The sequence below is a fragment of the Artibeus jamaicensis genome, unplaced genomic scaffold, assembly GCF_021234435.1.
Source record: "Artibeus jamaicensis isolate MK-2021 breed Jamaican fruit bat unplaced genomic scaffold, CSHL_Jam_final contig_944, whole genome shotgun sequence".
Taxonomy (NCBI): domain Eukaryota; kingdom Metazoa; phylum Chordata; class Mammalia; order Chiroptera; family Phyllostomidae; genus Artibeus; species Artibeus jamaicensis.
The window spans coordinates 1,896,247-1,917,634 of record NW_026522020.1 but is presented as its reverse complement, the minus strand read 5'-3'; the positions used below and the strand labels follow the sequence as shown (position 1 = coordinate 1,917,634).

Here is a 21,388-nt window from a genome sequence, read left to right as displayed (position 1 = left end):
AATACTTAAAAGGGAAGTCAACTGATGTAAATAAAGCTTTCAAAAGAGTTTTTAAAATTTCATTAAATTTGCCCTGGCTGGTGTAACTCAGTGTATCAAGTGCCAGCCTGAGAACGGAAGGTTGCTGGTTCAATTCCCAGTCAGGGCACATGCCTGGGTTGTGGGTATGGGACCCTGTTGGGGGGCACATAGGAGGCAAGCACACGTTGATGTTCTCTCTTTCTCCCTCCCTTCCCCTCTGTCTATAAATAAATAAACAAAATCTTTACAATTTTTTTCATTAAATGTATTAGGGTGATACTGGTTAATAAAATTATATACGTTTCAAGTGTACAATGCTATTAAGTATCATTAGGACAAGACAGGCAGGACTTAAGGAGACAGGGAGAAGGAAATTTAAATGGTGTCAATCATGCTAAAAGGCTACAATCTCACACCAAGATTTAACACCTGATCAAACTGCAGTTTCAACCTTTTCCAGATTAATCCAACGGTCTAGAAATTCTGGCTAACACCTAAAAGGTAAACTGTCACAGGGGCCTCTCATTTCCTCCCTCCCCAAAGAAAGAGACAATCTGCAAGATAAAAACTCTTGGGAGGGGCAAGAACCCTTTCTCTTCTGTTGTTAGTAAGGCCCTTGCCCCACCCTTTTCCCTAGAAAACCTCCCGTTTTGTACAACTCCCTGAAGGGCCCTCTAGTTGCTGGATAGGATGCTCCAGATTCACAAGTTAGATCTCACTGTATCCAATTAGATCTTCGAGATATCTGATGTGTCCTCTATCCAATTAGATCTTCGAAATTGCTCAGCTGAATTTTTCTTAACAAACCCATCAGGCAGCCATCCTCTGTGCACACACTCCACACTAGCAAGTACAGCCTGGAGAGGCCCGCCCTACTAGACTCAGCTGTCTGTGCACCCACCACGCAGGGCCAGCACCACCATCACCGGGGGCAGAGGCCTGCAGCCACAGTGCCGGAGGGAAAGGACAGTGAACAACCGAAAGAGGGATGGATGGGCAAGGGAGGGGGGCTTGATGCAGCAGCTAAATAAATGTAAACTAAGGGACAGATGCACAGAGGAGAGATCTGAATGTACACGGGGAGGCACGGGACCCACCAGGGAAAAGGGAACGCCAGACGCCGTGTGGAAAATAACAGGAGAGGCCTGATCATGAACACAAGTGTGTGAGGGAAAGAAGGCGCTCCCATGGAATTCTCCCTCCCATGGAATTCTCGCCCCCGTGATATTCAGTAAAAAGAACTGTTTTACATGAACTTACAGAACCTTTATAACCAAGTGAGTTTACTTTGAGGGACAGATAATATAATCACCAAGAGTCTAACCTGGTAGAAATAAATTGTTCTGAGTTTTCCACTGACTGATTCAGATGAAAGGGTCACATGGCACCCTCTACCCCTAAAACTCACCAGGACACTGAAGCAAGTATTCTCCATACTACAGAGGGCCGCCCAGGGCCCAGCCAGACACACTCTGCTGTACTGTTACCAAGCCAGCATGGACCCGGGGCCATCTGTTCATCTCCCCCACGCTGGTGCGCCAGGAAACCTGCCTGCCCGCCCTCCATGCAAACACAGGGGGCAGACAGTTCCACGACCCACTCAACCTTGGGAGTAAAGACGCGGAGCCACACCTAACATTTCTGGTTCTTTTTTAAACCCCAAATTATTGTCAACCTTGTTTTTAAAAATGCTAAATGTGAAAATAAGAACACATTCTGCAGCAATAATGGGTACTGTTTCCATACAAACCATCAAGTTTAATGTGCCAACACAAATGTATGGAAAAAGAAGACAGAAGACTCTAGAATGATTCCGTTTATGCTACTTTGACGAAGAAAGGCTTTCAGGTTTTTGGACTATGGCCCTCAGATGACCCACGGAAACACATCAAACCCCCCTGGTGAACACACATGCGCATATCTAACGAGACAATACTCACCTTCCTATAAAAACAGACCTTTTTCCTAATCCTTTTTCAAAACAAGGGTTTGTTGCAACCAGCTAGTTTAATTTCACAATCTACTAAAACATGTTGAAAAGCACTGAACTAAAAAGGATCAAATAGACCTGTCTTGTAGAAAAAGCAACTTATGGCAATACTGTGTTAACAAGATCCATGTAAATCTGCTCAAGAATGCTTGCCCGATCATTTAGAAAATGTGACCCCGCTGGCTGGAGAAGCTGGCCAGGTGACTGGCCTTGAGCAATTCCTCTAGATTACAGCATCTTACTATGCTAGCCCTTTAAGGGCTAGGGTAGGTCCCTACCTTAAAAAAAATTAAAAAAAAAAAAAAAAGATTTTATTTACCGTGTTTTGCCATGTATAATGTGCACCCATGATTTGGGCCCAAAATTTCAGGGGAAAAAAGAATCTTTTGTTTAAATTTTTTAATTCAAATTTTTGTTTTACATTTAGATACTTGTTTTTTGTATTATCATATTCCAGGGTATTTTTTTTTTGCATATGGATACCACTACTGCTTTCTAAAGTTATACTTTTAGCACATAAGCATAAATAAAAGAATTAAAAACATTTGTATAGATGCAGAATTAGTACTACCCATGCACAATACATGTCCTTATTTTTCCCTAAAAACTTTGGGCAAAAAGTGTGCATTATACACAGCAAAATAAGGCACCTGTCTTCCAAAGTTCTCGTCTGAAAGGAGCTGACAAAACGGGAGCGCAGGAGCAGTGCTTGGTTTGCTTCTGAATCTGAGAGGTGACAACTGAACTGAGACTCACTTCAACTAGGGAGGACGTACAGGTGACACAGGACAATTTCAAAACACCTTATCTCATGCCTGTTGGGAAGGTCCGGCTTCTCTGCCTGTAGCTTCTGGGCCAGCACTGAATGAAGATCTGACTTTTCCAGCAACTTGTTATCTATAAGAAAAAAGAGGGGGGGGGGGAGATGGAAAATCAGGTTATTTGTTATAACCTCAAACACATTTTTTTTTACTACTGTCTTATCAAGATTTGGACAAAAAGAAACTCCAGAAGCCCGGGTAGGTTTCACTTTTATTAGGTATCAAAGTACTAAGTACCGTACTTTGTCACCAATTACATCAATTACCCAAAATCCAGAAATACACACTCTTCAGATGCTGCTCGGCCTCAGCAAGGGCAGCCAGCCAAAGGAACCTCTGCAAACAATCCTGCGAGAATGTTCCCCCTCATAAAGGCAGCCTGCTCCCACAGTTACCTGATTCTACCTTGGGAGTAGAAAATAACACACCGAAACAGAAGGGAAGGACAAAACGCTGCGCACCGCTCAGTAGCACAGGAGAACCTGACCTTGGTACTACACTTGGGCAATTGGATTTTCAGATCAGAGCACTGGGGATACAGACATGAATGAGAGCTCAAGTGTCCTGGGGTGGGTGTGGGGGCGGCCAAGCATAAAAGGAAGAGAAGAGTGATGTTTTACTCCGACAGTGTCACAGGGGAAGATGACAGTTTGGGAGGGAGGACCAGCAGCACTGTCTGCGAAGTGGCTGGAAACGAAGGCTGAAGCCAGCACAAGAAAGGGCGGGATGAGAAATTCAGACCTTTCTTAAGTGGCAATGATGAAGGGTCAGTGACAGGAACAGATATTAGCAGGAGGTCAAAGATCACCCTGAGGTCGCTTGCTCAGGCAGCGGGTGGAAGATGCTGCTGTGGCAGGGAGCGCCTTCCTGCTGTGGCAAGAAGAGATCAAGGGAGAAAACTAGTTCTCTTTCTGGACGTCACAAACGAGACAGGGACCAGGGCTAGAAATGACACGCAGTTAGGAATGCCAGGCACACAGGGGACTGGCAAGATCAGATGGGGGTGGGGTACACCGACCTGAACCAGAAAAGTGGCCATGGGAAACTCGAGGAAGAGCTACATTTGATGGGCACTGTCGCAAACGCTACAAGTCAGAGATTGTAACTGCTCAAAACCAAAAATCGGTAGGGCTTGTGCTAGTGACTGTTCACAAAGGAAGAGCTTTTTTCTTCTCTTAAAGAGTCTTGAGTTGCACTGCTCCCTTACATCTGAAAATGGAGTTCCTGGGCAGAAAGGAAAACTCTCCTCTTCCACGTTAATTTAATGAACCAGCTGGGCAGAACAGGAACGTGCTTCCCACCCAGATGTTCACCAGCGTCAAAGACCTTCCACAGGTTACACCAGAGCTGGGCGCCCTGTGATCACATCAGGTCTTTCAAAGGCAAGGCAGGTATTCAGGAGGCATCCTCCCTCAAAGTTCTCCCCACTACAGAGAAGGACGGAGGGGGCAGAACCACGCCGCCTGTGCCCCAGCTTCTTTTCATCTTTTTCTTCAGGCTCAGGGGCAGGACCTGGACAGGAGACGCCGGGCTGATGGACAGTGAGGATTGACAGAGAAGGCTGGATTGAGGAGTGTCGGCAGTCCTTGCTCTCATGCCCCTCCCAGCCCTTCAGGTATACCCAGGACTGACCTCTCCTGACCTTTTACATCCTTGTACCCCCCAAGATGTCTATTTTAAAGTGCAGAAGAACATTCATTGTGCCAACGTGATTACAGGCACCTTCCATTTATGGACTATTATGCACATGGCTTCCAAAGCACACTCACAGCTTTGATTTTTATGAAGCAGGAAGAGCAAGCTTCACCCCCATTTTATAGATGCAACAGCAAACCAGACTCAGAAAGCCCAGTGGAAAAAATGGTCAGTAAGGGGTGGAGTCAGATCTCCAACTCATTTTGATTTTCAACATGTACGAGCTTTTAAAGAACATTCAATAACCACCTGACGGCCTGAATTTACTTAACCAGAGAAGAAATCACATTCAAATAAGAGGACTGTCTGTGATCCTGGTAACAAATGGCATCTGTCAGGGGGCTGCCATCTCTCTTCCTTCCTGTCTTTTTTAAGATGGGCTCAGGGAGAAAGCACCACTTTTTAGGGGACCAAATGAGAAAAGCAAATGCAAGTTAGAAGTCATCAAATTGTGTTCAAATCTAGGCCCCACCATTAATCCGAGGAACTGCCACCCCAGAGAGACGCCTCAAGGGTAAAAAGGACAACAGGGCCTGCTTCATAAAATTTTCGGGATGATTAAGTAAAACAGTACCTGCCAAATGTTCACCACAGTACTCAAACGTAAGAATTACTTGCGGAGCATTAAAAAACATATTGATGCCATGTCCTACCCCTCTATACTGCTGTTCAGTTGGTCTGGGGTGTGGCCTGAACTGTGTAATTTTTTAAAAGCTCCCCAGGTGATTCTAATGTACAGGTGGGTTTGAGAATAGGCACAATGCATAATGCAGCAAAGGGCAACTACTATTACTTTGAACCTCATCAAGTAACATAGCGGGAGGGACATGTCAGGCTGAACTCAAGGGCTGGATGAAACCATAGGACTGAAGTGTGCCCATTTCTCACCCCAAATGCGTCACCAGTTAAGGTAAAATTGGGGAAAGGGGAAGCCAGGAAACGCTCATTAAAACGCATTTAAGAATACAAACATTTTTGTGCTCGAATTGCAGCGGGGGCGAAAGAAAACCACCTCTTTCATATCAAAGTTTTCACTAACAGTAAGCACTATGATGTCCCAACTTTAACGTATGTGAAGACTCGAAATGTGCAGTAGTCACAGAATACCAACGTGGAATAAGGGCAGGAAGCGTGCAGAATCAAAGGCCAAACATTTCATGATTCCATGACACTCAGAAGACGATGTTAACTGAGCGAGTCAATGCGAGTCCGCGTCCGTTTCTGGACCCTGCCTATTTAAGGGCACGAGCACTGTGCGAGCTGCTGGGATTTCCAAACAAAACGTGAACCGTGCCCGTCTATGAAGAAAACATGACTCAGTAAGGGAAACCCTACACGGTCACACCCAAGAGTAACGTGAAAGAAAGAGAACGCTTTATTCTAAACAAAAGGTTCGGGGCTCAGAGTGGCGCGCGGCGCCGATGCCCCGACCGCCGATGCCCACTGGCGCCCCACGTGCCTCTGCAGGGCCTGTCTACCCGCCCGCTCCCGGGGCCCGCCCGCCGCTCACACTGCAGGATGATCTCTTCGAATGCCTGCCTCTGCAACCGGTCCCGGCGCCTCAGCTCCTCCGAAATGTGGCGCTTCCAGCGAGGGAAGTCGGCTGCGCGGAGGGCCGACGACATGGTGCACGCTGCCCCGCGCCTCAGCGCCGCCGGTCCGAGCGGGGGATGGCGCCTGCGGCCCGCAGCATGGGGCGATCAAGGGGCGCGGGAAGGCGGGCAGCCGCACCGCTCACCTACAGCAGCAGGCCGCCCCCACCGCCATCCGGCACCATCTTCCGGCTCCTGTCGGAAATGGTTTTGGCCAAGGCCGGAAGACCCGCCTCCTCCCCGACGTCTTACACCACACGCACGCACGTGGTCAGCGCCGGTGCCGGGCGCAGGTTAATGACACCCTCCAGCGACCGGAAACGCTGCGGGCACCAGGCGGCCGCTGGGAGGCGTTGGGGCTTCACGGAGGTTTCAGCGGTGGTTGGAAAGGAGGCAGGAAAGAGGCTTCATCCGCCTGCCTGCCTACATTTCCTTTGCTTCTTGACCGCGTTTTACGTTTTGTTTCTCGGTCTGCCTCCCTGTGCTTCATCTCCTTAGTTTACGAGCAGAAGTGGGGGCTGCTCCCCAAATAGTAGCTGCGTGACTGTGGACGAGTGACAACCTCCCAAAGCCTCTAACCTGCAAATTGGGGACCTCAGTGATACCTACCCTACAGGGTTGTCATGGGGATTAAAAGAAATGACCTATAGAATGCAGTTAGCACTGTGCCTGGCACAGTGCAAACCTCACTCGACCTAGAAACCCAATATCCTTGCAAGGCCTGCCCACCATCTGGCTACTTCAGGGAGAGCATCCCTGCACCCCAGACCTTGGAAACAGGATTTTTTTTTTTTTTTTTTACAACGAAGAAAGCAAATGCAAAGAACATTTTGAGAAGGTGTGAATCAATTGGCTATGTTAATCATTAGAAGACTAGACATTGTGGCCTAATGGTCTGTGGGTCCTTAGAAAGTAATCTAAAGGTCAAGATACAAACAGGACTTTGAACAAGGAAAAGGACACTTTGCCAGATGTTGAAAGGTGAGATGGAAGACACAGGCTCTGGAGGAAATGGTGTCTGTTAGCTAGCACGGAACACCTCAGTCTGTCAAAGAATCATCTGAACCTCACCCCAAGTGAGTGACCTCAGTGCATGGAAACAGAACAGACGAAGCAGGAGGCCAGAGGAGAGGGAAGGACTGGCTGAGCTTCCAGTGTATCTGCAGTCCAGAGGAAGATCCGTCAGCAACAGATACGAAGGCCTTCCTCTTCCACGGAGCCCAAGAGTAGGGCAGTCAGGCTTCTAGAGCTGTCGCAAAAGATACTCTGTTGGCAGCTCGTACTGCGTGATCTGAACTTGAGGGAAGGTCCCATGGAGATCAGAAATAAATGGGACTTCCTCACACACCAAAGAAAATAAAGAAGCAGGTTCTGTAGGTCGGAATGTAAGACTCACACCAACCTCAAAAGCCCAGAGCAGCCCTGGCTGGTGTAGCTCAGTGGATTGAGCGCAGGCCTGCAAAGCACACGATCGCAGTTCGATTCCCAGTCAGGGCACATGCCTGGGCTCCAGTCAGTTCCCAGCAGGAGACCCATGACAGGCAACCATACATTGATATTTCTCTCCCTCTCTCCTGCCCTTCCCCTCTAAAGATTAAAAAAAAAAAAAAAAAAAAAAAACCCAGAGCATCACATAGCATCAGATCTTGATAGTTGAATATGCTAATTTTCCAGACACTATTATGATGAAGATATGTTAACAAATTTGCAGAACCAGCAATTACATTTGCAGAAACCAATGCCAAGAAATATTTGGACTGATGTCCACGTAGAGAAAACCATAGAAAAAGTGGAAAGGCTGAAAACAACCTATATATTTTCAACAATAAGAGGTAAATTGCCATATAGTTATTGTTCAAAAAAAGTTCATAATAAAAGCAATATGTATTCTAAATCCAATTTATGTAAAATAAATGTGTCCCTGGCGAGAAGATAAAAAGGTTAATGACTAGAGGATGTAATTTCTAAACGAAGCACACTGCGCTATGCTACATCTGCCCTCTCCCTAAATCAGCAGCTTGGGCTGGTGTGCACGGCAGCATCGTTGGACCCCGACTCCCCTCTCCCCACTGTGTTCTCTCCCACAGCAGGGCCTTTGGGGTTACTGCAGTCCTTCTGGGCACACTCTCCCCTCTGCCTTCACCGACTTACTTTCTACAAGTTAATTCTCAGCTCAGGAATCACTTCCTCATAACCTTTAGAAAATGGACCCCCACAACTTGGTCAGATCTCCCTGCCATCCACATCCTTCCCTTTACAGCACATACCACAGTGGCACCTTCACATGTGTGTATATCGTTACTTGATGAAGCTGTGTTTCCACCCACTCGACCGTAAACTCCATGAGGCAAGAACTAGTTCTATTTTTGCTCACTGTGATAGCTTTAGCAAGAGCATAAAGCCTTCCGCATATTAAATGCTCAGTAAATGCTGTTTAATTAATGAATGGAATATAGAAAAATACTAATAGTATTGTCTCTGAGCAGTGACATTGCTAGTGGTGTTGTTTATTATATGTATTTTCTCTACCTTATTATATATATATATGACAAGTACATGAATATGTATTTTCCCTACCTTAGGTATATTTTCTTTTATATATATATATGACAAGTGCATGAATAATGTACTTGTCATACATTATTCATGTACTATGTCTGCATGAAAAGGTCATAGAAATGAACATGTGTTTATTGATAAAACCATTTATACAGCAGGGTGCTAGGCTTTGCAGGAGATGACTAATAAGCGCAAACCTTCTGAGTGTTCCACTTACTGTAGCCATTTCGATCCTCCCAACGGCTGTTTTCAGGAGGGTCGTTGTTAACTACTGTTAGCCGCTTCACCCTCATTTACAGCCGAGGAATTCAAGGCACGGTGAGTTCACAGAGGTTCAGCGGATTGTCTGAGGACACCAGGCCAGTTAGTGGCAAGACCTGGTCTCAAATACAGGTCATTTGACTCTAGCATCTGTGCCCTTGACCACTGCCCCCCATTGTCCGGTATCTGTTCCAGCCAACAGTGCAGTTTGGTTCAACCAGAGCATGTGCAGCACAATGACTTGTAAAGAGACATACTTATTCCTAAGGTAGTCAATAGGGAGGGCATCCTGGTGAAGAGCAATACAAGCATTAGAGTGAAATTCACCTTTTTATAGAGAAAGTCCTTGATATCCCCTCTACATATTGGCAGCTAAGTGGCTGGAACAGTCGCCACCAGAGGGTTCGACACCTAGCAAGCTGGGACCTGATCCCTGGCTGGCCCATCTCCCAGACACTACTGCCCTCTCTTACTGTGAATAACAGCTAATGTTTATTGAGTGAGTTCCACGTGCCAGGCACTGATCTTCGTGGATTGACTCGTTTAATTCTCACAGCACAACCATGTAGCTACTCTTGATGGTTCCCCTTACAGGTGAGGAAACTGACACGCAGAGGTCAAGTAACTTGCGGGATGTCACAGAGTAAGAGAGCTCGGGTTTGGCAGAGGAAGACAGGTGCGGGAACCCGCCCGTTCCACCATGCCCTGCACTGCATGTCGAAGTATCAGGGCGTGGCTGTTTTTCTGGAATAATAGTAACAGAAGGCTTTGATTACAAACTACATAAATGCAGTTTGAGCTTCCCGAAAGGCAAGGGGGGTGATGAGGGTGTGGGCTGCTGCACAGAGCTCACAGCAGGGCTGTGGCTGGGCACCAGGAACTGGGGAACCGGAACATGGGTCCCGTCAGAGTGCTCAGCCCTTTGCACCTGCTTCCCTCGGTATTGCTGCTTCCTCTTGTCTTGCTGCCCTGCACTTTCTGATTCCCACCCTGATGGTAAAAAAAAAATGGTTCCTCCAGCAGCTCCTCAGTACAAGCAAGCCACCAATCACGCGGGCTTCTCCAAGCCTCAGTTCCGAGTTCCTGGGAGAGATTCTGATGGACCCGCAAGCACCCATGACTAACCGTCACAGCAAAGGGGAAGGGTCAGTCTTCCAGGGTGATTCCTTCTGGATGGAGGGGAAGGGACAGTTCCCAGAAGAAGGGCTATGTAGGACCTATCTTTTGTTCAGACTGCCCAGCTCCCACCCCTCTAACTTTTGTTAACAGATTCCATGCTCCTGGCTACAATGATGGTGTTTCCCACCCCTTCGAGCAACAAATTGGTCCCAAGAGTGGTCATAGGAAGCCTCGCTCATCACTGTCCTCCACAGGAATGTCGAAACTGAATCTGGGAGGGAGGAGCCCTTTTCCTCCTTTGGTTAAGAAACCTGAGGCTGTGCATCAGGATCCACTAGTATTCACGTCCCCTCCCATGTCTCATGAAGTTAGTCTGAGAAAACATACTGTAAGTAGAGGAGACAAGAAACTAAGAATCCTGGTAGTGTTAGAGTCCCTGGATCCAGCCATTCCTGAAGGTAACACACCCCTATTCTCTCCCTAGTCTGGTTACATGGGCTAGCACATCCCTGTGTGTTACTGAAGCTGGTTTGCATTGGGTTTTTATTTTCACCGGCCACCCAACAATCCTGACTAATACAGTAGGCAAGCCCAGGATAAGACTGGGGCTGGCCAGACAGAATGATCATATCCCCCTGGTGGTCACTCAGTCAGAGTCTTCCACTTTAATATCTCAGCAAGAGGGGGAACCTCAGCCCTCCGCTCTTCTCACCAAGCATTTTGCATGTTAACCAGCAACACATTTCCAAACATCTTGGAAAAATTTCTGGATCTGAGATCTCATGAACTTCTTTTTTTTTTTTTTTTAAGATTTCATTTATTTATCTTTAGAGGGGAAGGGAAGGAGAGAGGGAGAGAAATATCAATGTGTGGTTGCCTCTAGTGTGTCCCCTGATGGGAACCGGCCTGCAACCCAGGCATGTGCCCTGACTGGGAATCAAACCGCAATCCTCTGGTTCACAGGCCTGAGCTCAGTCCACTGAGCTACACCAGCCAGGGCTCATGAACTTCTGTGTAAGTTAAAATCTCTTCTGAATAATAGTATCTGTTGGTAGAGAAAATTTTAACAACCCCAAAGTAACAAATAGAAGTATTAGAATTAGACCTGAGATATTAGAAAATACTGCTGCCATATGTTAGAAGTATTTTCTCTTTCCCCCTAAACAGAAAGCGGAGGAACACCATTTCCAGCAGTGCTGTTCAAATGACTCACGAGGTATTAATAGCTCTGCAGGGCGTCTAACCAACACTACATGCTCTGCCCCAGGACCACGGAGAAAGCGCGTGGGACGGGATTGTGAACAGATAAATATCTCACATGGCGTGAGATATGGTTGTTTGCTGGAGTATCCAGTTGACGCCAAGTGCAACCCAGGTTCTAGGTTGGGAGTAGGGTCTTCTCAGAGTGGAGGGAAAGGGTCTTGCTGTGCCCTGTCACCACTGGGGAGGTGACAGTCCCTCATGCTGCAGGGCGGGGGTCGGCCTGCCTGTCCCCTGTGCTAGACCGAGGGCCAAGGGGACAGATGACATCCACGTCCCTACTCCTCCTCAGCGGCCCTGCATTCCCGGTTGTGATTACACAGCATCTCCCAGAGCAGTGGGTGGCAATTCGCTTCACTCTGGGCAACTAAACAGCCCAATTCTGTGAATTTCCCTAAGGGAAGTGAAGTCGGGGCAGGTATTTCTGTGGGGTGATCGGGGAAAAACCTCTGCTACGGAGTTGCCAGCCCCAGACACTGAAACTGCCGGCAACCTTTAAAGCAGCTTCTCCATTAAAAAAAAAGGAAAAAATACCTTAAATTCCATTTCTGGTGAGACTTGTTTCATGGTTAAAGCTGATATAAAAAAAACACAGTGAATGCCTTCTGTGAAAAATAAAGCATTTGTTATTGATACTTCCATTCTGGCTGACACAGGAACAATGCGTACTCTTGGTTGATTTTTACTGAGTGAAGTTCAAAGGGAGAGAGTATCATAAGGAGACAGAGAAATTTTTTAATAGGTCGTTTTAAATTTTTGAATTTTGAAAATAAAAGAGTTATTAACGTGACTCCAGGTTAACAGTCACGTACAGGGGGAAGTTGTAGAAATTATTGAAAATATGAATCCATGTCAACAGTATGCGGAACCAGCCGTCCCAGCTGAGACACTAAATGCCAGTGCTCTCTTTGTTGGTGCACAGGGTCCGTGTGACAAAAGTCAACCTTGTGTGCGCACACACTCACACACGCACGCACAGCGTTTTCTGAAATCTGCCCCTGCCACATTCTGCTTTGGTGTCCCAGCCAGAATAGTTTGCATATTTTGATTCTGCATTCAGGTTCATTATCTGACTCATGGGCAAAGTCAGGTTAAATAAAGAAAACCCGTGCAAATGGCGTTTCGGCCTGAGTTAATGAAATATTTTTGACAAAGGAAATGGCCTTCCATCACACAATTATCTGGGGACTTGTAACATGTCTTAGGGTCTGAAAACACATTTGTCCTCAAGGGGGACAATTTCTTACTAGACTTGTTTTACAAAGGCGGTCCTTGTGAGAGAGAGTTAAGCCAAAGAAAAGTCTGTCACCAGCCTGCCCATGTGATCTCCGTCTTCCCCGCCCCCCCTCCTGCCGTGTAGTCCTGCCGCAAACCCCTGTGGCTGGTTTCCGAAGGCTTTCCCCTCAGTTTTGGATTATTTTTCGGCAGAACAGGGTTCCAGCAGGGCTCTGACTGTTGCAGGTGAAAGACTAGGAAGACAGCAAAGTCTCCAAATGCATCCAGCCATGTAGCTTTCTGTGGGCACCCCTGCCCCCACATTGACATTCCCACTCATTTCCAGCTGTTCTACAGTTTGAGTAGTACAGTAAGATCCGTTTTTTTTTTTCCCAGCTTCACACATGACAATCCTATCTGATTATTGTTTAAATTTGCATTTCTTCTGTAAAACTGAACAGTTTTGCCCTGGCTGGTGTGGCTCAGTGGACTGAGCGCCAGTCTGCAAACCAAAGGTTCTCCGGTCCAATTCCTAGTCAGGGCACATGCCTGGGTTGTGGGCCAGGTCCCTGGCTAGATGTGCAAGAGAGGCAACCAATGGATGTTTCTCTCCCTCTCTTTCTCCCTCTCTTCCCCTCTCTCTAAAACTAAATAAATAAAATCTAAAAATATAATAAATAAAAAATAAAATTAAACAGTTTTCCGTCAGTTTGTTTATTTTTCACTCATACTCAGTCTCTTCTGGGTAATATCTGCCTAAATCCTTTGTCCATCTGGTCTGAGCCAAGAATCTACAGTTCCCTGTGAATTGTCTGGGGAGAAGGCTAGGAAGAGATGATTAAAAATACTTTTTTCAGGACTTGATCCCTTCTCTGTAAGGCAGTCAGGATGTAGATACTGACATGGGCACTAACCTCTGGGTGTGCACACGTGAGCGAGCCCTCTCGATGCTGCGGAAATTCCTCACTTAGCGTTCGTGAAGCATTGTCACATCTGAGTGCTTCCATGACTTAGCGTGTCTCTGTATATTTGAAAACTGCTGCTACGTGAGGCATCACCACTGGGTGGCCACAGTTTTCCCAGCCTGAGCCTCCGGAGGGAGAGCAAAGACAAAGCAATTCTGGACGGGCGAGTGCCTAACAAGCCCTCAGCACAGCAGCCGCACTGGGCGGGGCAGTGTTGAGCAGCAGCACGAGGCGCACTGGCCACACTGCACTTGTTTGGACCGTGGCATGACATTATTTGTGTGTCCCTGGGGGTGTGGGGACCCCTCCTGTAGGCCCCAGGACAGCCCAATGGATTGGCTAGTGCCCTCATAAAGGGAAAGGATGACAATCATTTCTTCAGGGTCTTGCCCCCTCCCTTTTGTGGGTCAGGGCTTCTCTGAGACTCAACAATTCGACAAGCACCTTCCTCTAGGCCAGTACTGAGGAGGGTGCCGGGGTGGGGAGTCTGCTCCCAGGTAAGGGGATGGGCAGGTACAAACACGGGAGAAGGGACTCCTGCGGGAAAAGGGGACCAGCTGGTCCCCAGCTAGCTTCCTCAGCGACTTCTGGGGAGTTCTTTAAAATGCCTGTCCCAGGTGTCACCTCGTACCACCCTCAGAACTAATGCATCAGGTTCTCCGTGGGTGGCCCCAAACCTGCATTTCTAAGTGGGCTCCTTCGGTGGGTCCACGGACACATAAGTATGAGGAGCAGACGCCTAGAGCTGGTTCAGATTTTACAGTCTCCAGCTGGTCACTAGACTTCATCCCTAAGTTTTAAGTAAATGTTTTGAACGGCTTGCTTGAACAGCTTGCAGTTCAAATTTATTTCCCATAACAAGCAGATTTGTAGGCTATTTATTGGCAAAAAAAAAACAACCCCAAAACCCCAAACCCTGGAAGCTTATTATATGTCATCTAGGATTAGTAATTACATTATGTAAAATATCCCTCAAGTCACATATTATCACGTACTCATGTCCAGTTAGGGTGATTTAAGATGAACAATTAGAAACCCCTTTCCCCTGTATTCACTGATAGTCTGTTAAGTAGATTAGGAAGAAATCACCATGGAAGATTCTGGACATCACCAAGACAGTTGCATTACGAAGTCTGATTTTTGTCTTGCTGCTCGGAGGTCTGATGCCAAGAGGCACAGCCGATTAAATGTAACGAATGCATTTTGCAGTGAACAGAGAGCAAAGGTTCACTTAAATTTAGCCCTTCTGACTTCATTAAAAAATTCTATTCCAGCACACAGAACATGCTGTGCAGAAGAAACCAGAGAATGACATAGAACAATCCCTCCGTCTCGGGAATCTATATTTGGCGTCAACTCTGAATGTTTCTGCCCCACTAAAGGCTATGCACAAGATCTGCCTTCTCGGGATGCCACACGGTGAACCAGAACCAAAAACTTAAGATGGCTAGTTTTAATATTTTTTGTTACTACCGTATCGTCCAAGGGTATGATGCCAACAACAAGACAGAACAGGTGAGAAGCCTGTGGCTCGTACGCTGCTGGACGAATAGTAATTTTCTGAAATGTGTGAAATGCAGTATCTCAGGATGGTGTTCACCAGTCTTCAAAGGCAGGGCCAGAGCCCTGTCACCCCAAGAAAGACTTGCTTATGAAGCCTCTGGGTACAAACTGAAGTGCCACTCTGTGTCAATCATGGTTTTCACTCTTCAGGGATTACCTCTGAGTGTGCTGTTAATTGCATTGTGACCTTCTTGCACAGGACAGAGAAGGTAAGTGACCTCAACTCACCCGTGATAAAGTTGGCATTTGAACCCAACTCTGGCCCCCAATCTGTTCTCCACTCCATCCATTAAACTTGCTTTGTCGCCTTTGTATGTGAGTCGCGTGGCCAGCTTCTTGAAAAACATTTCCCCCAAATGTAATCCACCGACCTCCAGCTGAATGAACTGGAAGGCTTGCTGAAATTCAGATTCCTAGGCACCACCCAGACCCAGGGGATCCACCACTCTGGCAGGCCCGGGAATCTGCACTCTCGTCGGTTCTCCAGGTGATGCTGGCACACAGCGAGGGGCCAGTGCCGTTATTTTCGAGGGATCACAGCAGCTGCCCTTGATGCCTTTCCAAACCAGCGGCAGACATTGGGACCCATGAAGCCGAAGCAAAGGCTTCCCTGTACTTCTGCGTGGTCTGCAGTGAAGTGCGAACCCAAGCCGGCTTCCACCTGGCACTCTGTGCACGCTGTTACCATCCTGCTGGAGGATCAGGTGCTGTTTACTCGAGGTACCGAAGCCTTGTACTAACATAAGCGAGACATAATTAGAAAAATCTGTCATAAAAACCATCCTGCTTTCTAAGCCAAGTACAAATTACCCTGGAGTAAGTCATGCCAAGAATCCCACTTCATTAGCTCGTGTAATTAAGAATGGCTGTCATGCCAATTGCTGTCAGTGTGTGTTTTTCCTAATTGTTTGGACATGTGGACCCCCAACATCTTTTCCTCCCGATATGTGTAGTTTGAAAGAGTGCTATCAACCATAACAAGCTGTTTTCGTTTTTCTCCATTCACCCACTGGCCTCCCAACCCATTCTCTGCCCCCCCCCCCAGTGTGTCTGCACCCAGAGGCTGACCCCTAGGGAGAGTATCACCTCCTGGGCTCCCTTGCTCTCTGGCCTCTGGTTGGGTTTGACCAATGGGAAGAACCAGAGGGGAATAAAGGGACAGGAGGACAGGGAGGTCAAGGTATCTCCAATGCACACCTTTCTGCCTCCCGACTCTTCTTGATTTCCTTTATGGCTGCAGCTTCTGGCAGAGGCCCCTCTTTCCGGCTCCAGCTCCCACCGCCTTAGGCAGCACCACCTCGCCCTCTCAGATCTAAGGGAGCCGATGGCTTCCCGCTGGGTGATTCTCCCATGTCTGCCTGCGCCTCTGTAATAATGTTTTCATTAGGTCCTCCCTTGAGTGTGTCTGTTTCCTATACATGCAGGTGCAGCCATTTATATTGATAGGTTACATGCACACAAAGATGTCTAGTCTATCTAAATTACCGGGTTAATTTGCAAATATATGATGGTCTGTCCAGAAGGTATCCTGCCATGTAATAAGAAAAACAGAGATTAAAGAAGCTGCAAGATACAAGAAACACTGTACAGAGAACAATGATGCCTCAGTCACCTTCAAAGTAGGCACCTGGGGACTTCACAGAGTTCTCCCAATTGCCACCAGCTGCCCCGTCGTATTTTCCTGAATCTCACACCAGGAGTGTCAAACGTATTTTCACCAGGGGCCACATCAGCCTTACAGTTGCCTTCAAAGGGCCGAATGTGATTTTGGGACTGGAGAAGTATAACTCCTCCTTAACTAGGGACAAGGAGCTCAGCGCTGCTGCCGGGTAGAAACATGTCCTGGGCTGGATAAAACAGGGTGGAGGCTGGATTCAGCCTGCGGGCCTTGTGTTTGCCACCTGTGCCATAGACGGTCCAAAATCCCACCCCTTTCAAAGGTGATTTTAGTTTCGTGAAAAGCCAGAAGTCACAGGGCCCCAAATCTGGGCTGTACTGGGACTGAGTCACTTGAGTGATTTGATGTTTCACCAAAAAATTGCACAAGATGTGATGCATGAGTGGGCACATTGTTGTGATGAAGCTGCCAATCACCAGTTGCCCGTAGCTGTGGCTTTCTTCTTTTTCTTTTTTAAGATTTTATTTATTTATCTTTAGAGGGGAAGGGAAGGAGAGAGGGAGAGAAACATCAATGTATGGTTGCCTTTCGTGCGTCCCCTGCTGGGAACTGGCCTGCAGGGAACTGGTCTGCAACCCAGGCATGTGCCCTGACTGGGAATCGAACCGCGATTGTCTGGTTCGCAGGCCCGCACTCAATCCACTGAGCTACACCAGCCAGGGCAGCTGTGAACTTCTCAATCATCGAAATAATTTCCATGGAGAAATGTTTAAGTTAATGCAAAACTTGATGCAGATTTGTTGCTGAACTCACTCAGTCATTTTGAATATGACAACCATATCCTCACACAGTGGCATGTACCGCCCCCACTGACTTGTACAGTGAAGTCGTCATTGTTCACACATGGGCATTCCAGTCCGCTCTCCCAGGCTGCCAGGTGACATTGATGTCATGCAAACAGTTCTCATCATGTTAACAACGACGGGGCTTTTTCCAGACAGACCTCGTATCCATACGCAAATCCATACACACACGTACACATGAAAATATTAAAGGCGATGACCTACCCCTCCTACTTTCCTTAGCAGAAAAGACTGACTGCTGGTTCCACTGAGGAAACTGATGGAGGTGGGCCCTGGAGAAAGGGAAAGCGTGAAAGCCTAAATTCAACTTGATAAAAAACTGGGGGTGGAATTGTAGGAGGCAGGACAGAGAGGGAAATAGAGGTGGGAGGGGAGGGGAGGGGAGGAGATGGAGAAGCAGGGGAGCCTAGGGCTGCAGCACAGGGTGGACGCATGGATTCGGGGGAGAGAGGTGATAGGAGTTTCCAGGAGCTTTCTGTGGGTCAGGCGGTGCAACTCCTCTCCTGGCTGCCCATCAGTTACGATCACCATTTCTCTTCACTGACTGGGGTTTTAAAACATGCCTGCGAGGTCTTTGACCCACCTCCCATCAGAAGGTGGAGTATACCTCTGTTCCCCTGGGCTTCCTTCAGGCAGAAGACAGCAGACGTGACTCTGTGTGACTGCAGAAGTGCGGCCACCAGTGCTCCAGCTGAAAGCCAACACCCACCGCCAGACCTGGGAATGAACGGACCTCCTGCGGTTCAAGCCCACTCAGCGATCGAGGGTGGAGCTGGGCCAAGCCCTGCCGGAGCTGCGGATTTGTGAGCAAAGAGAGGATCACCGTTGTTTTAAGCCACTAACTTCTTGGATGGTTTGTTATGTATCAAAAGACAACTGGACAATGCTTTTGCATTCAGACTTGGGTTTCTTTTCTTTTTCCATTTTTCGGTTATTACAGGATTACTGACTATGTCCCCTCTGCTGTGCTTTACATCCCCGTGACTATTTTGTAGCCACAATTTGTACTTCTTAGTCCCCTCACCTTTTTCAGCCACTCGCCAGTCCCCTTCCCATCTGGCAACCATCACTGTGTTCTCTGTACCTAGGAGTTTGTTTTGTTTTTTCATTTATTTTGATTTTCAGATGCAACATATAAGTGAAATCATATGGTATTTGTCTTGCTCTGGCTGACTTACTTCACTCGGCATAACACCCTCTAGGTCCCTCCATGCTGCCACAAATGGCGTGATTCCATTCTTCTTTATGGCCGAGTAACATTCCATTGTACAAATGTACTGCATCTTCTTTGTCCATTCACCTATCGATGGGCACTGAGGTTGCTTCCATACCCTGCCTATTGCAAATACTGATTCAATGAACAGAGGGGTGCATATATTTTTTGAATTAATGTTTTGGATTTCTTCAGATAAATAACCAGAAGTGGAATTGCTGAGTCATGTGGTAGTTCTATTTTTGATTTTTTTTGAGGAACCTCCGCACTCTTTTCCACAGTGGCTTTATCAATTTGCATCCCCACCAACAGTGCACGAGACTTCCTTTTCTCCACTTCCTCGCCAACATTCATTTGTTGAATTATTGACAGCAGCCTTTCTGACAGGTTTGAGGCCCTGTCTCGTTGCAGTTGTAATTTTGCATTTCAGATTTGCATGATGTTGAGCATCTTTTCCTACCAGACTTGGGTTTCGTGAGCGGGCCTTGGGGTGGCTGGGTGTTTCTCAGTAACGAGAAGACAGCCCGGAGAGAAGACTTTTTACCCTCTTAGCAGTCTTCCGAAAAAGTCTCAGGACGAGTTCTATGTGTAATATGACAGACACTGTGCGCCCAGCACATAGGAGGGCTTGATACATTTATATTTTGGGTGAGCAAATAAGCCACGAAGGGGGAGGTGCCAGGCGGGTACCACAGTACAGTAGCCGTTGGGGCCTCCAAGGCACATGCTGGGCTCTGCGCCTGAGGAGCGGTTGCGGCAAGTCTGGGTGGGAGCTCGCAGCTCTGTTGAACAGAGAAGGGGGCCAGCAGACAGCTCGAAAGTTTGTTCACATGTAGGAGCAAGGGAAAGTGGTGAAAGAGCTGGGAGTGGAGCTTCTCAGAGAGAAACTCTGAGATGGGTTCTGAACAGGACAGAGGGCTGCCCTGGGCTGCTCTATGGGACACAGTGGTGAGGCTGTGAAGGGTCCTCACAGAGCGAGGGCCGGTGCGGCCCCCAAGAGAGGAACTGCGGGTGGCCAGGTGAAAGAAGACCTTTAAGAATAAAGATGTCTAACGGTTAGTTGTCAGCTGTGGCTGTGATATTCTGCAGTAACGATCCATTGCCCCAGTGTTCACTGAAGTCTCTCTTATGCAGGGACTCGCTGGTGACGGTGTGTGGGGCGAAGGCACTGGGCGGGGCTCAGCTTGGGGCAGACGAGGGTCAAAGGCCAGAAGCAGGAAACACAAATGTGGAAGCAGAGGCCACTGGAAGGAGCACAGGTCCCCAAGAACCCCCTCCTGCTGCGGTTGCTGCAGGGATTAAAATATGCGTCTTTGACACAGCAAGTCTATTCAGAGTCAATATTGCCCCACTTCAGGACAAATGTGTAATCATATACTCCCTTTCCCACCGCATGCATTATAAATACTACAGCAGAATGTTACCCTTATCGCTTTATACAATCACAGTTTATCAAGAGACAAAGTCTTTTATATTTGTCCGCAAATTTACCATTTCTTCCCAAACAGCTGAGTTTCTGCCTATTATCATAGCCCCCCAGCATAAAAATGTCCCTTTAGCATTTTTGTAGCAGGTCCAGTACAAACAAATCCTCTCAGTTTTCTTTCATCTCAAAAATGTCTTTATTTCAGCTTTGTTTTTGAAGAGTATTTTCACAGGGACTAGCATTCTGAGTTGGGTTTTTAAAAAATGTCTATTTGTCTACTTGATTTCCTGCCTTTTTATTTATCTCAGGAGTGTTCTCATTCGTGTCGTTGGCCGTGGTTATAACAGCTGCTATTGTATCTCTGTCCAATGTCTGTTGTTTATCTTTTCTTCTTAGACGTGTATGTGTCTCTCCCTTCCTCTCTTTCTCTCTAAAATGAATGAATAAGTCTTTAAAAAATAACTGAAGCGGACCATTTCTGGGGATAAGCTGGAAATTGGCATGCAAATTCAGTTCACATCCCAGGCACAAAAACTCAGTTCCTCATAATGCAAAGGAGGGTGCCCCCTGTCTGCCGCTCCGCCCCTTGCCAAGGCTGCGGTGCATGGCATCTTGCCATTCACGGGAATTCAGCACCTCCTGGCATCCAGGGCTGCCCCTGCCAACCTGCTCTGCAGGCCGGGGCTGGGGTGAGGCGAGTGAGGCATCGGGGTGCCACATGAAAGATGGTGCAGGCTCGGGTGGGCACCTGAGAGTGAGTGCCCCCTCCTGTCGTACCCGGAACCCCCCTTGCCTCATCCTAATGTCCACCTTCCTGAGCACAGGAGCAGCCTGTCACTGTCCACCCGAGTCCTGCAGGATGACACGTGGGCCATGAGTCACTTACTCCGTGAGGGAAGATGGAAAAAGCCAGCGGAGGGAGAGACAGGAGTGCTGGTGCTGAGTCCCACGGGGACAGGCTGGCCCAGAACTGCCGCGGGCCCAGAGCCGCAGCTTGGGTCCCCAGATCGCTACCAGCCGGAATGGCGAGGAGTGCTGGCCACCACTGCCACTCCGTCCACTGTGAAGCACAGCTGGGTCCCTGTGCAAGCACTTCCTATCTGTCCCCCAGAGTTCACTGCCATTGGCTCAGGCTATCTGAGCAGCTCTGATCTGTGTGACTAAAGCCATCCAACTAGCCCCCCGTCCCTGCCCCATCTTAGCTACC

At 47.7% G+C, this 21,388-nt stretch overlaps 1 protein-coding gene across 3 annotated transcripts in view; it reads right to left on the bottom strand.

Annotated features, from left to right (window-relative positions):
- ATG16L1 (autophagy related 16 like 1) overlaps positions 1–6,316 on the bottom strand; it is a 32,000-nt gene extending 25,684 nt beyond the window's left edge. For all 3 annotated transcript variants that reach the window (XM_037143953.2, XM_037143935.2, XM_037143945.2), the window contains exons 1-2: positions 6,038–6,316; positions 2,815–2,908 (exon numbers count right to left, since the gene is read on the bottom strand). In XM_037143953.2, the coding sequence (XP_036999848.1) occupies positions 2,815–2,908; positions 6,038–6,152 (209 nt within the window). In that variant the 5' untranslated portion in view covers positions 6,153–6,316. The remainder of the gene's footprint in view (positions 1–2,814; positions 2,909–6,037) is intronic.
- Between the last annotated feature and the right edge of the window lie 15,072 nt (positions 6,317–21,388).